Below are 12478 nucleotides of genomic sequence, written 5' to 3'. Positions count from 1 at the left end.
AAAGGCTTTAATAACCGAAAGCACAGGCATGGTGTCACATGCTGTTGACCTGGTTCCAAGGCTGGTATGAAGGGAGGAGACTAGGGCAGTTCAGCCTTTATTGAGGAACCTTATGGGGAGGAGTTACAGTGTCGGAGGTGGGCCAACCTGTAGCATATACATGCAATGGCGTGTTCCACCACAGTCACCACATAGCGACTGATCGGAAACATGAGCAACAAGATTAACCTTAAACTAAATGCTTCCAAACATCAGAGTAATATCTCCAATCTTGCTGTGGTTTGAGGTCCTACCGCTGATGATCATCTCAATAAAGATCCAAGATAAGCTTTGTCCACTGGAGATAATTCTTCGTGAATATGGACATAGATCCATGAAGCAACATGAAGCATTTTTCATGAAACAAAATATGAAACACTATATTTAAACTGACAGCAGAGGTATTGCAGCAGACTTGGAGGAGGGAGGGAATTCCCTGTGAGTGCATGCAATGCTACTCGCGACACCATTGCTGGGGGCGGGGGACCCCCACCCTGTGGCCGATTTTGCAGGTAAGTAAGGCTGTGGTATGAAAGACCCAGGAGGTCCAGCCTTCCCGGGAACTTTAACCAGGACCTAGGAGGGTCGCCTAGATTCGGCCATGTGAAAAGGCCTGTCATTCACTGTGAACTGCATCCCCTGACCCAAGTGTGTAAGTGAATGGTGGAATCTGGGATAGATACTGGAAGCAAGGGGAGAATAAAGTGAGGTGTGTTTAGGATTAGTGTAAGTGCTTTTTACCCCCTCCATAAATCTTCGTCCGCGAAGCCAAGCCAAAGAAGAAAGAAGTGCTGCCAAAGCATCATTTTTCTGTGTTGTATGACTTTTTGACACTAGAGCTCTCGAACCAAGGTAATAGGAATAACAATATAAGGTGACTCAGCTCTGAAGACAAATACCATTTAATGAATTTATCAGAATTAAATTGATTCACACATGATTTGAAACGTTTTTTTACAAATGAGAACAGTGCTCTGAGCATTTTATACATGTGTAACAAATGGAGCTCAAAGAGATTAGGATTTGATCTCAGATACTTTCCTGGCAAGGGTGAAGTGCTGGCCAACACTTGTTATAGGACACATACAGCATGGATCATCTCTGATATAGTGGTGGAACAATGTTCGGAAAACTAGTCATTGAAAGAGCTTTGGATCCATGCCCATGGATGTTTGGAATTAAGGTGTGGTAAAATGCAAAAAGATACATCAATATTAATATACAGCATAAGGAAACATTTTTTTCCACAGATTTTACATGATGGAACACCTGTACCCATCCACTTTATTGACAAATGGGGCAGGCACGGTTAACATAACCGTTAGTGCAATGCTGTTACAGCGCCAGCGATCGGGATCGGGGTTCGATTCCCCCGCTGTCTTTAAGGAGTTTGTACATCCTTCCCGTGTTTGCACGGGTTTCCTCCAGGTGATCCAGTTTTCTCCCACCGTTCAAAATGCACCAGTGGGTGTAGGTTCATTGGGTGGCACGAGTTTGTGGGTCAGAATTTGATTCAACATTGTCAGCAAAATCTGACAGACACAGTTATCGAAGGAAAAACACAGTGCTGGAGAAACTTAGCAGGTACTTTATAGAGTAAAGATGAAGATGTATAACCAATGCTTCAGGCTTGAGCCTTTTTCAAAGTATGATCATTATTTGACCTGCTGAGTATCCAGTGCCTTGTTGTTTCATGTGTTTCACTAGTATCACATTTTAATCTTTCGCTCCACTGCAGATCCCCTTGGGGACAAGTCAGACCAAATGTCATTTTCAAGGAACAGGGCAAAACTAGGAGACCATTTTCACAGCTGGACACATGCAGCGGTGTCCCCAGATAAAGCTCCACAGCTCATATTTCCCAATTTCTAGTTTAAGAGGGAAGAACATACTTGACTTACAACGTAATGCACAGCTATGAATGCAGTTACTATCTATAAAGTAAATTAAGCCAAATTCTTGTTTTAGTATGTAAACAAACTTATCCAGCCAGACAGCTAAAAACTTTCAAATATTGAAAATAATCTTCTCTTCATGCTTTCATACCTAATGCAGAATAATATCAGTTAAAAAATATCAGTTTGAAGTGAAATAGAGAAAACAGGGTTTGTGAAACACATGAAAGTCCATCAGCATCTGGAAGGTAAGTTGATGCATTAACATTGATGAAATAAAACTCTCTCTTTCTCGTTCTGTCTTCTTCCCTGCCAGTCTTTATCTTCATATCTCGGTTTGTCTATTTCATTCAGCTTGTATTCTTACAGTGTCTTCTCCTTTTGACAAATTTTCCCCTCTGCATCATTCTGTTTAATATTGTTTCTCACTTTATCCCTTACTGTCTGCTGCCCTATCTTGCTCTGTTCCATGGTGTCTCTCTCCCTCTGACAATTCCACGCCCATTGGATCAACTAACTCCTCTCTCTATGGTTTATCTCTTTCTTTCTTTCTCTCTCCCCTCCCTCTCTCTTCCTTTCTATCTCTTTCTCTCTCCCTCTCCTCTCTCTATCTCTTTTCCTTTCTCTCTCTCTCTCTCTCCCCTCCCTCTCTTCCTTTCTATCTCTTTCTCTCTCCCTCTCCTCTCTCTATCTCTCTTTTCCTTTCTCTCTCTCTCTTTCCCCCCTCTTTTTTGAATATTTTATTTTAATTTTCACAGATTTCCAACCCTCTCTTTCTCTCTCCATCTTTCCCTCTTTTCCTTTTCTTTTTTCTGATGCTAAAGAATGGAGCATATTTCCAATATCTGTTTTATTATAAATGTCCAACAGTGCAATAAAGTCCATAATTTGTTTCCGTTTTGCAACATTGGCCACTCATAGTTCCTTCTTCTCCTGTGTATTTAGAAACTGTGACACACAGAATGGGATGAGAGCTGCTGCCGCCAGAGGCACGGCAGCGCTTTTGCAGAAGGACAGGAAATAAAACAGGAATTCCCTTTGCGTTGGGGGCTTCACGGAGTCAAACAGGTGCAGGACGATCAGGGAGGCCACAATGCAACTTATTCTGAAGCAGAACTGCTGGCCCCTCTTCCCTTTACAGCTCTCAGCATAAATGGGTGAGTTCAGAGCTAATCCCAGTCCGAACAAGGCACCCATGTTCCTGACCAGCCCAGCGAAGGGTGTGGTGTCAATGTGGATCCATTCTGCTCGGGCGCACCATCTCTGGGCTTTCTCCACTGACCACAGCAGGTCGACTCCCAGAACTTTCAACAACAGATAGAAGCCCAGAGCGAAGGAGAACAGGAAGAGGGTGATCTGCAGATACCTCTTGAGGCTTGCTTTGTAGATTGCATTAATCCGGCCAAACACTTCAGCCACAACCAATCCTATGTACAGAAATTCACAATTAATATTTCATCAAAAATATATTGTCATCAACAAGTGCAATCATAAAGCCAAATTTTGTGAATTTAATTGTAAATCCTCTAATTTTTCATTTTTTAACTAAGTAGAATAGTTTTCAGGTACCTCGTTCCTTTATATGTGGTATAATATAACACAATGGTCATGGATTTAAGCACACAGAACTAACGATGGACGCTGCCATCAATTTGGAGCAGAAGTTTAAGATATCGGAAGTTTAATTACTGCGCAATTAATGGGGTTGCACTATTTCATTTGCAAATGAAAGAAGGAACACGAACCTGATATAACTCCCGTGAAAACCTGGTGCGGGAAATGAGCAGCCAGAAACACTCTGGATGCACAAACACAAATCTGAATCATGCAAAACACAGTCCAGAGCAGAATATGGAGACACCTGGAAAAAGGAAGTGTAATTCTTATTATAATATCATATAATATGATCGCGTTACAATGAAGGGAGGAGAAAATGTATCCTTGTCTATTATCCTCCAGCCAACTAACATCCATTCATCCGCAGTCATTTTTATTAATACAATAAATTAAATTAACTTGATTGCATTGGAGAAACTTTATGCTGAGACTTAACACACATTGTAATGTTTCTTATATCAATTTTATAATGGTCGTCGGTAATTTCCTAATAAAGGCTGATGGGTATTCATTAAAATGGTAAAATTCAACATTTCTCATCAATCTAAATGTATTTTTGGAAGTTTAGCTTAGTCATTTCACTGACGTTGCACCAGCATAAAACCATATTACTGTCTTCTTGCTCAGTGACTGAGAATAAGATCAGACTCTCACTACTACAACCCCAAATCCAGGGAAGACCTGATAACCACAAGGTAAACACAATGGGCACCTTGTGCAAGATCTGTTGTAAGCTGCATGCCAGAAATTTGGAAACAAAATGAAGCTTTATATTGGTGCCTATCTATAAATAGTTCCGACACATTTCTGATTAGACTCATTTGTTAAATGTGGAGTGGTGGTTTTAAGCACAGTAAAATGTGCACCCCCAACTCCAACATAATTTTCTACAAGGATGGATCCATATAAAACAATCAGCAATATAAGTGTATCTTAAACTGACTCAATATTTTGAAACTTTACCATTTTTGGAAGCCAGTTTGCTTTTTTTGTAATCCGAAGGTCAGGAATGCTGTGACCATCACATAGCTGACACCAGCTGAACCCATGGCATGACCAGATGGACTTCCTGTCAAAAACATCATCCAGAGACATCATTATAAATGAGGTTTTCTGTTGCCTTAGATTCACTCTTTCTGTACACTTTTATTTTTTAATCTCTGCAAATAACAGTTCACAACAATTTTCACAATTCTGTACTTGCTATATTTGAAAAATAATAACATTTTAATTTAAATACTTAAATGGAATCCTTTTGACACAGTAGAAAATTCAGTGCTTTTCGAACATTTTATGTAGATAGTGTTAATAATGTTGAGAATAATTCTTTTGGATGCCTGCTGATTGGATTTTTTTGTCCTTGAATATTTAATCCAGAATACATTGGAATCATTCCCTCCCATTTATTAAAAGAATCCTTCCAGGCATTTCATATTTAATTAAGATGGTTAACAGATTCAAAACATTACAGCATAAATTAATAGGATTAAAAATAAAATTATTTAAATTACTAATATTGATATTTGAGGCATATTTTGCATTAATCACTGAAGAATAAGTGGCATTGAACAGTGAACGATAGTTAAACCTGTCTTTAAGACTATAGGTTAATATATGTTGCCCTGACTGAGATGATTAACTCATCCGATTGCACACAAGTACAACCCGGCGAAGTAGTGTTCTCATGAATACATATCATGAATCACCCAAACCCTGTGGACTCCAGCCATTTTTAACCTTTCATAATATATACTCTGGACTTGGGCCATGGTAAACCTTTACAGTATGAACACCAGTACGAACCAGCTGGTGTTTGGGTATAAAACCAGGACATGGAGTTCAAAGGATTAATATTTATATTGCATCCACCTGAAATGATTTAGTACAAGAATTATCCATGTTGGAATAAGTTAAATATATGAATTGCCCATATCTGGGCCAGACTAATACAAGGTTTGCCCAGACGGAGATCAGTTTAATCCATGAATTTTCCTTACCTGGACCAGTTTCACAGGTTAAGGGAAACTGCTGCAATGTGGGATGGGAGGAGTTGGCATAAAGCTGAGACTCATGGACCCACCAGTAAGGTCTATGCCCAAATAAAAGCCTGTAACGATAGAGAAAGGACAAGGTTAACATGCAGAGAATATCCCATCATTTAGTTTTGTGAATATATTTCCAATATTTGATATTGTGGAAAAAAAGTAAAGGTTCCATTATTGTCCCATATTACTACATTTAGAATGTAACATACATGAAATTCTTTGACTTTTGTCCACCGTAAGGCAGATAGAAAATCGTAACTTTGTCCAGCACCCCTCACAGAAACCTACAGCACCTGATGTTCCAAGGTGGTCTCCCCTCCAAGTATTGACCAGTCCTGAGCCTGCTTAGCTTCCAAGATCAGACAATCCCAGGCATAATCAGGCTCTTAGGCTTCTAATATCCCACAATATGAGATTTTGGACTAAATCTTAACATTTGAATTTTTCATTGTTAGCCATATTAGCCACAGTGTCCCATGATTTTATGGGAAAAATACTCAGTAATGTGGGAAATATCCTGAAATCTGCTTAAATTTCAGAATTTATGAAAGGTTTTTTTTTAACTTTTTCTAATCTGACTCAGAATAACTTCATTGTATGACCTGAGTTGGTCAATAGTTCAGGAAGGAATGACATCAAAAATTCATTGAAAAGATTCCAGTTGGAATCTAACCAGGAAGCTGATGGCAACAGAGGTTTCCTCCTGGCAAGAGTTAGTTGAAATATTCCATGTTTCAACAATTCATTGGGAAATGGACAAAGAAAAGTATTGCATTTCTATTCCAGACCTAAAGCATTGACCTTGTCTGATTTGAGTCCTGGTTTAAGTCTCAGCTTGCCTGCCGAACCTTGCCTGGATATTTGACTTCAAAATATTTATTAGCCAAAGATATGACCTGAACAAGTACTGAAATATGTCGCTGAACTTCAATATTACGGACTAAGTTCGAAATGATCATAAATTTAAAAATTATTTCAGATGGCCCAGAGCTCCAATGTTTATTCGTTCACAGGATGAAGACACCCATAACCATAATACCATATACAGCACAGAACAGGCCAGTTTGGCCTTTTCTAGTCCATGCCGGAACAAATCCCCACCCTCCTAGTCCCACTGACCAGCACCTGGTCCATACCCCTCCAATCCTCTCTCCTCCATGTAATTATCCAGTCTTTCCTTAAATGTAAATAACGTCCCTGCTTCAACCACCTCCGCTGAAGGCTTTACTCCACATCCCAACCACCCTTTGCATGAAGAAATTTCCCTCATGTTCCCCTAATAATTTTCCCCCTTCAATCTCAAACCATGGCCTCTGGTTTGAATATCCCCCACTCTTAACATCATTTATTATCCTTTCCTAAATGCCTCTTGAACTAAGAGTCAAGCATATGGTCAAGTCTGAAATCAGACTGGATAAGAGTGGCAGATTTTCACCCCTGAAGTGGACAAATCAACCATTTTACAACAATCTGATAGTTTTATATCCATGTAAACACAGAATGCTGTAGAAACTCAGCAGGTCAAGCAGTGGCCTTTATGTAGCAAAGGTAAAAATACCTAACCAACGTTTCGGGCTTGAGCCCTTCGTCTTGGTCGTGGTCGTAGAGCAGAAGGGGAGCACTGACAAAGAATCCCACAGAACCTGATGAAGGGCTCCGAGCCTGAAACTTCGGTCACCTGCTGAGTTTCTCCAGCATTGTGTTTTTACTTCAACCAGATTCTTGGTTGCTATTTGCTTAGTGACATAGTGATCGATAGGTTTTTGATGATCCAGTGTTATGGGGAGATAGTCCGGCTGAGGGGTAAAATGATTGAACGGCCGGGCCGACTCGATGGGATGAATAGCTTATTTCTCCTCCAATGTCTTCAACCATGAGGTTAGCTACAGATGAGTGAAGTTCATTAATGCCAGCTGTAAAAACAGCTAAGTAATCATGAGTTATATCCCAGGTAGTGATTACAAGGGCCAGCTGTTAGAATTTGGTCTATAATCTCACCTAGTGCAAGATGGAGGGAGACACTGGAGGTTGGACACAAATGAATTAAAAATTTGTCACCACAGATCGAGAACCAATCATTGACGTTTGTTGCTTTTCTGAAATTAAGGTTGAATAAAAAATAGTTTTTTTGAATTCAAATAAATGTTCGATATCTGGTGTAGATTATGAACAGGTCAATTAATAAGGTTTTTTTTAAAAAAATCACATAATTCTCCACAAACACTTACCATTTGAAGATGAGGTTGAGCCAGTCTCCGACGACGGCCACCCAGATCAGTTTGACGCCCACTGCCTCACACAGGTGGAACCAGATGGGAAAGAAAACATAGAAGGTGTTTCTCAGGTCGGCAGCGATGGAGATAAAAGTGAACCAACTCTGGGAGTCCCGGTAGTTCAGCTGGAGATACCGCACCAGGTCTACCCCAGAGCTGTGGAGCAGGTCCATCCCAGCGTCCATTGTATTGGCTCAGATGCTTCTGCAAGTTCGCTGGGTTTTCCGTTCGGTGTCTGATTTAGCTCCTGGGCACCTGGAATTTATAAAGGGGAGGAAAATGTTTTGCCGTCCTGTTATCAATTCAGTTTGCAGCCAATGTTCACAAAACTTTGAGCAAAGCCCTGGGGAAAAACAATGTCAATGGCCTTTTTGGCTGTAACACCTGCGTCACTGCCTTAAGTCAAGATGAAATTCTAACGCAGGCCTAGATCAACAAGGCCAGCTCTTGTGAAAATCATACAAGTTGACCAAAAACACTGAACAATCAGAGTTACTTGCATTATTCAAAACCTGGCTGCTCATGCAAGTGGAAATTTGCTGACCAAGTTATGTACCGATGCAGCCAGTTATGAAAAGGAAATTAAATGCATCTATAAAGAAACAGCCTGCAATTTTGGCATGGGTGATGCACAAAGAATATTTATGGCTTCAAAGAGCTAAAATGTTCTGATATTTAAATTTAGACATACAGCACGGTAAGAGGACCTTTCAGCCCACAAGCCAATGCCACCCAATTACGCTCAACCTACAACCCCAGGTCCTTTTGAAGGGTGGGAGGAAACCCATGCAGACAACCTCCTTAAAGACAGCAACGCTAATTGTGCCACCATATCAATGCACTCATCAGCTCTGGCAACCAAACTCAACAAGCAGGACCATCCCAGTTGACTGGAGACACTCGAGAGACTGAAGACGCCAGAATCTGGAGCTGAGCAGAATCTACTGGAGAAACTCAGCAGGCCGACCAGCGTTGGTGGGAGGAAAAAGGATTAAGTATTGGAGAGCAGAAGAAATCACAGAATGGAGCAGTGACAGAGATCCTGTTGAAGAGAGGAGAAAAAAATCTTCAAAACTAGCTTGACAAAAGGTTCTAGCACGAAACATCAACCATTTCTTTTCCTCCCATTGATGCTACTCGAGTCACTGAGTTCCTCCAGTTGATTGTTTTTTGTATCCCGATTGACTAATTAATTCGGCCTGCTCTTGCTCCTCAGAACTTGTTTATTCCTGCCATTGTTTATCCCTCTTTGTCCAATCTTATCCCATTTATATGCAGAACACCCTCATAACACCCTCATAACCCTGACTCCCTCATAACAATTTCCATTTTCCTGATCCAAAGTGCCAACTTTGATTGAATTAAACTGAACATCAATTTTTTTTAAAAAGGTTTACTTTCTGAAAAAAAATTGGGGATCATGATAGACAACTTCAGGCTCAACACAAAGATAATTGCAGATTTGCTGTATCACATAGGAGGTCAGAGAAACATTAAATTAACTTTTATTGAATTGAGCATGTTTGATCACATAATGATGCTGAAACATTACGTAATTTCAACTGACCTAAAAATGTTTTGTTGCTGATTTTCGTCTGTACTCAGCATCTGATGCCTCTCGTGTCAGTGTCCAACAATAGTCGGCCGGCATTGGTGGATTCCAGCTGCTCTGATTCCGTTTTTCTAAGATCGCAATGTCCTGGTGAAACCTTTCACCATGTTCATCACTTATGGATTTTAGACTGCAGGCACGTAACGGTACAATCAAGGAATTTTGCTGCTACACAGGCCGTCTAAAAAGGAGTGTGCAGAAACTTTGAGTCAATTCCTGTACCGCGATTAATTCTGCAGGACCCATACTACTTTTTGAGGGAAGCCTGCAGTGTAAATCGTACTGGGAAAAATTCATCCACTCTACTGCACGTCCAACTACTGGGACTGTTGCTGTCAGGTACTTGCAGCCTAAAATGGCGCCCAGAGTGAACGTCCACACAGGCAGTAATTGTGTTCATTTTTTCTGCTATTTTCCCAACATTGCAGTCCAAAAACCATAACCGACGGCACCAAGATCAGCAGGGAAAAGTCCAAGGGCGAACGCAGAAAATAATTTTTCAATGACATGTATGCTTGAAGCATGTCAAAAATATGACAGGACATCACAAAAATAGGTGTTTATTTGAAATAGTATTGTTCTTCTGTGCACAAGAAACAACATTGCCTTGAAATGATAAAACCAGTTCCTCTATACTTGTTCATAAAGAACATTTTATCTGTAGGTTGAACGTTGAGTGGGTGGGGGGGGTGGTGAAAGAGGGAGGGAAGGGAGGGGGGAAAAAGGGGAGAAAATGACACTGTGTATATTGAAGAGGGAAATGTTTGTGTGTATTTTGGTTAGTATGGTTCATAGTGTGAAAAATTTTAAAAAAGAACATTTTATCTGCACTACGTGCTTCATATATGGGCCTCATTGTAGTAACTTCTACGCCTGAGATGTTTTTCAAGAGAGGAATGTTTTCCTACACACTTTATGAGTTCATTCATGCATATTTTAATTCAATTACGGCTGACATTTTTATGTGCCATTTTTAAATAGTGATCCTTATAATTCTTGTAGCCACACAAAATGTCTGTGGGTCACCAATCTGACTTTAGGAATAGTATCTGTGATGTGAGGGAAACTTGCGAACTCCTGTTTTAAAAGACAATTTTGAAAGTGTTCAGTTGCTGGCATCCATTTCACTGCTGAAGTTGTGTTTTTCGACTTTTATCATTACTGGTGTCAGTCATTGATTGCTACAGGGAACAATCCCAGTGAAATGGAGTCAATGCCCTTTCTGTCAACAAGAACTGCGTCATTGTTGCAACTTGGAGAGAAACCCAAATGTACTATCCTGTTTCACAAGGACAAGAAAATTTACACAACAAAAACCGAGTTTGAAGAATAGTTTTAAAATTTCACTTTTAATTCAGTAGACGATGTATAAAATTAAATTGAAATCGAACTGATTGTAGTAGAGAAACATCTCACTGTAATATTCTCAGTTCATTTAGTGTTCTATCTGCAAAGTTAACACCCTACTTGATATACCAATGGCAAACAACAAGTTACATGCTTGTCATTAACTTTGATGCCTCTGTGATATCGGTGCCAGATCGCAGGAAGACTCGGATATTAGCCAACAACAGGATGAGGTGCTTTGCTTTAAACCACATTTTTGTTACGTTCTTCAATTGGTAACAGCAAAGATCCAGTATGACGGAAAGGACTTCTTTTGGACACCCCCCCCCCAATGACAGTTGGTGTTCCTTATGTCCCTGCTACCACTCATCTGTTCCAGAATCAACTGACCAGGAAGATTTGCAGTCTGGAAAAAAAAAGAGAAGGTAAATTTGGGAGAAGAGTGGAACAAGAGCCAGCAGAGGGCCTCGTGCAGAAAAAAACTAAGACTCATATTTATTATACCTGTTGAGAAAAAGATTTCTACATTCAGAGAAATTAATAAATAGATTATTTATTGTGGTGGATCACCCACGCAGCAAGTGGACCGGCTCCAGCAGTCGTGGGCAAGTCTTCAGCCAGTGGAATCAGAGCTCTGGGTGTGGGGCAGACCTCAGCCCAGAAGCCGACGTGACTTCTGGCCTGCAGGTACTTAAGCGCGCACTGATTCAAACAGTAAAGAGATCAACTGAACCCTGCTTGACAGTGTGTTGATTTCACTCGCTGCGTATCAGTATCAATATACATTTTTTGTAACTCAAGGCACTTTCTTTTTAACTTTTTAGTTCTAATGAGTAAAGACAAATAATTTCCACTGAGGAAATATTTTTCATTTTGCTTTATCTAGAATGTTGTGCAACCTTGGTGTTTTAGGAAAGGTTGGCGAATTTCTCACAACTGTGCTTTAAGAGGAATTGGTTATTATGTGAACGTTACATCTAACGCTTCTTATGCAGGGACTTCATGTTAAATGGGAACAAACCTTTGACTAAAGTTCATTGTGCATGCAGACTAACTAATGGCAGAGAAGATTTCCCCTTTGACTGAAGAAAACACGGCACCATTAACATAGCGGTTAGCACAATGCAGTCACAGTGTCAGTGACCAGGGTTCGAATCCTGCACTGTCTGTAAGGAGCTTGAACATCCTCCCTGTGTCTGTGTGGGTTTACTCCAGGTGCTCCAGTTTCCTCCCACCATTCAAAATGATTCCGGAGTATAGGTAAATTGGGTAGCACAGGCTTGTGGGCCAAAAGGGCCTGTAACCAAGATGTATGTCTAAATAAATTTAAATATTATAAAATTGCCATTGCAGATGTGAGATGAATGTCTCATACCTATTAATTTCTCTCACTAATGGTCTTTCTTTGTTGCATGTCTTGTACACTTAAATCACTTCCTTCACTGGTAGTTCATCAGGCACATCTGTTTGGTGCATTAGTGGTCGCATCACTGAAATCCAGAAACAAGCAATCAAATCTCAACTCAAAGCAGTTCAAATTTCAGCTGTTGGTTCCTTAAATAACATGGAATAACATGGAGACATGGAAGGACATCATCAAAATTCATCTTCTTTTAATGCACTTGAGAAGGAGAGGAGCACCCTACCTTG

General features: G+C 40.2%; 1 protein-coding gene across 1 annotated transcript; it reads right to left on the bottom strand.

The window, feature by feature from the left end:
* Positions 1 to 925: 925 nt before the first annotated feature.
* LOC138747754 (glucose-6-phosphatase catalytic subunit 1-like) lies at positions 926 to 8123 on the bottom strand. Its single transcript, XM_069907306.1, has 5 exons — positions 7825 to 8123; positions 5549 to 5658; positions 4515 to 4620; positions 3680 to 3795; positions 926 to 3361 (listed from the first exon to the last, which is right to left on the bottom strand). Exons 1-5 carry the CDS (start codon positions 8052 to 8054, stop codon positions 2850 to 2852), a joined length of 1074 nt encoding a protein of 357 aa, XP_069763407.1. The 5' UTR covers positions 8055 to 8123; the 3' UTR covers positions 926 to 2849.
* Between the last annotated feature and the right edge of the window lie 4355 nt (positions 8124 to 12478).

Source organism: Narcine bancroftii, chromosome 12, assembly GCF_036971445.1.
Source record: "Narcine bancroftii isolate sNarBan1 chromosome 12, sNarBan1.hap1, whole genome shotgun sequence".
In the NCBI taxonomy this organism is placed as follows: domain Eukaryota; kingdom Metazoa; phylum Chordata; class Chondrichthyes; order Torpediniformes; family Narcinidae; genus Narcine; species Narcine bancroftii.
Note: the sequence above shows the minus strand (reverse complement) of the source record. Positions and strands in the feature narration are given on the sequence as shown.

Bases quoted from the DNA above. Each gene is read 5' to 3' on its own strand.
- LOC138747754 (XM_069907306.1), bottom strand. From the start codon at position 8,054: ATGGACGCTGGGATGGACCTGCTCCACAGCTCTGGGGTAGACCTGGTG. The intron at 5,659-7,824 runs GTAAGTGTTTGT...CTATCGTTACAG, and splicing joins CTCAACCTCATCTTCAAATG to GCTTTTATTTGGGCATAGAC. The intron at 3,796-4,514 runs GTAAAGTTTCAA...TCCTTTTTCCAG, and splicing joins CAAACTGGCTTCCAAAAATG to GTGTCTCCATATTCTGCTCT.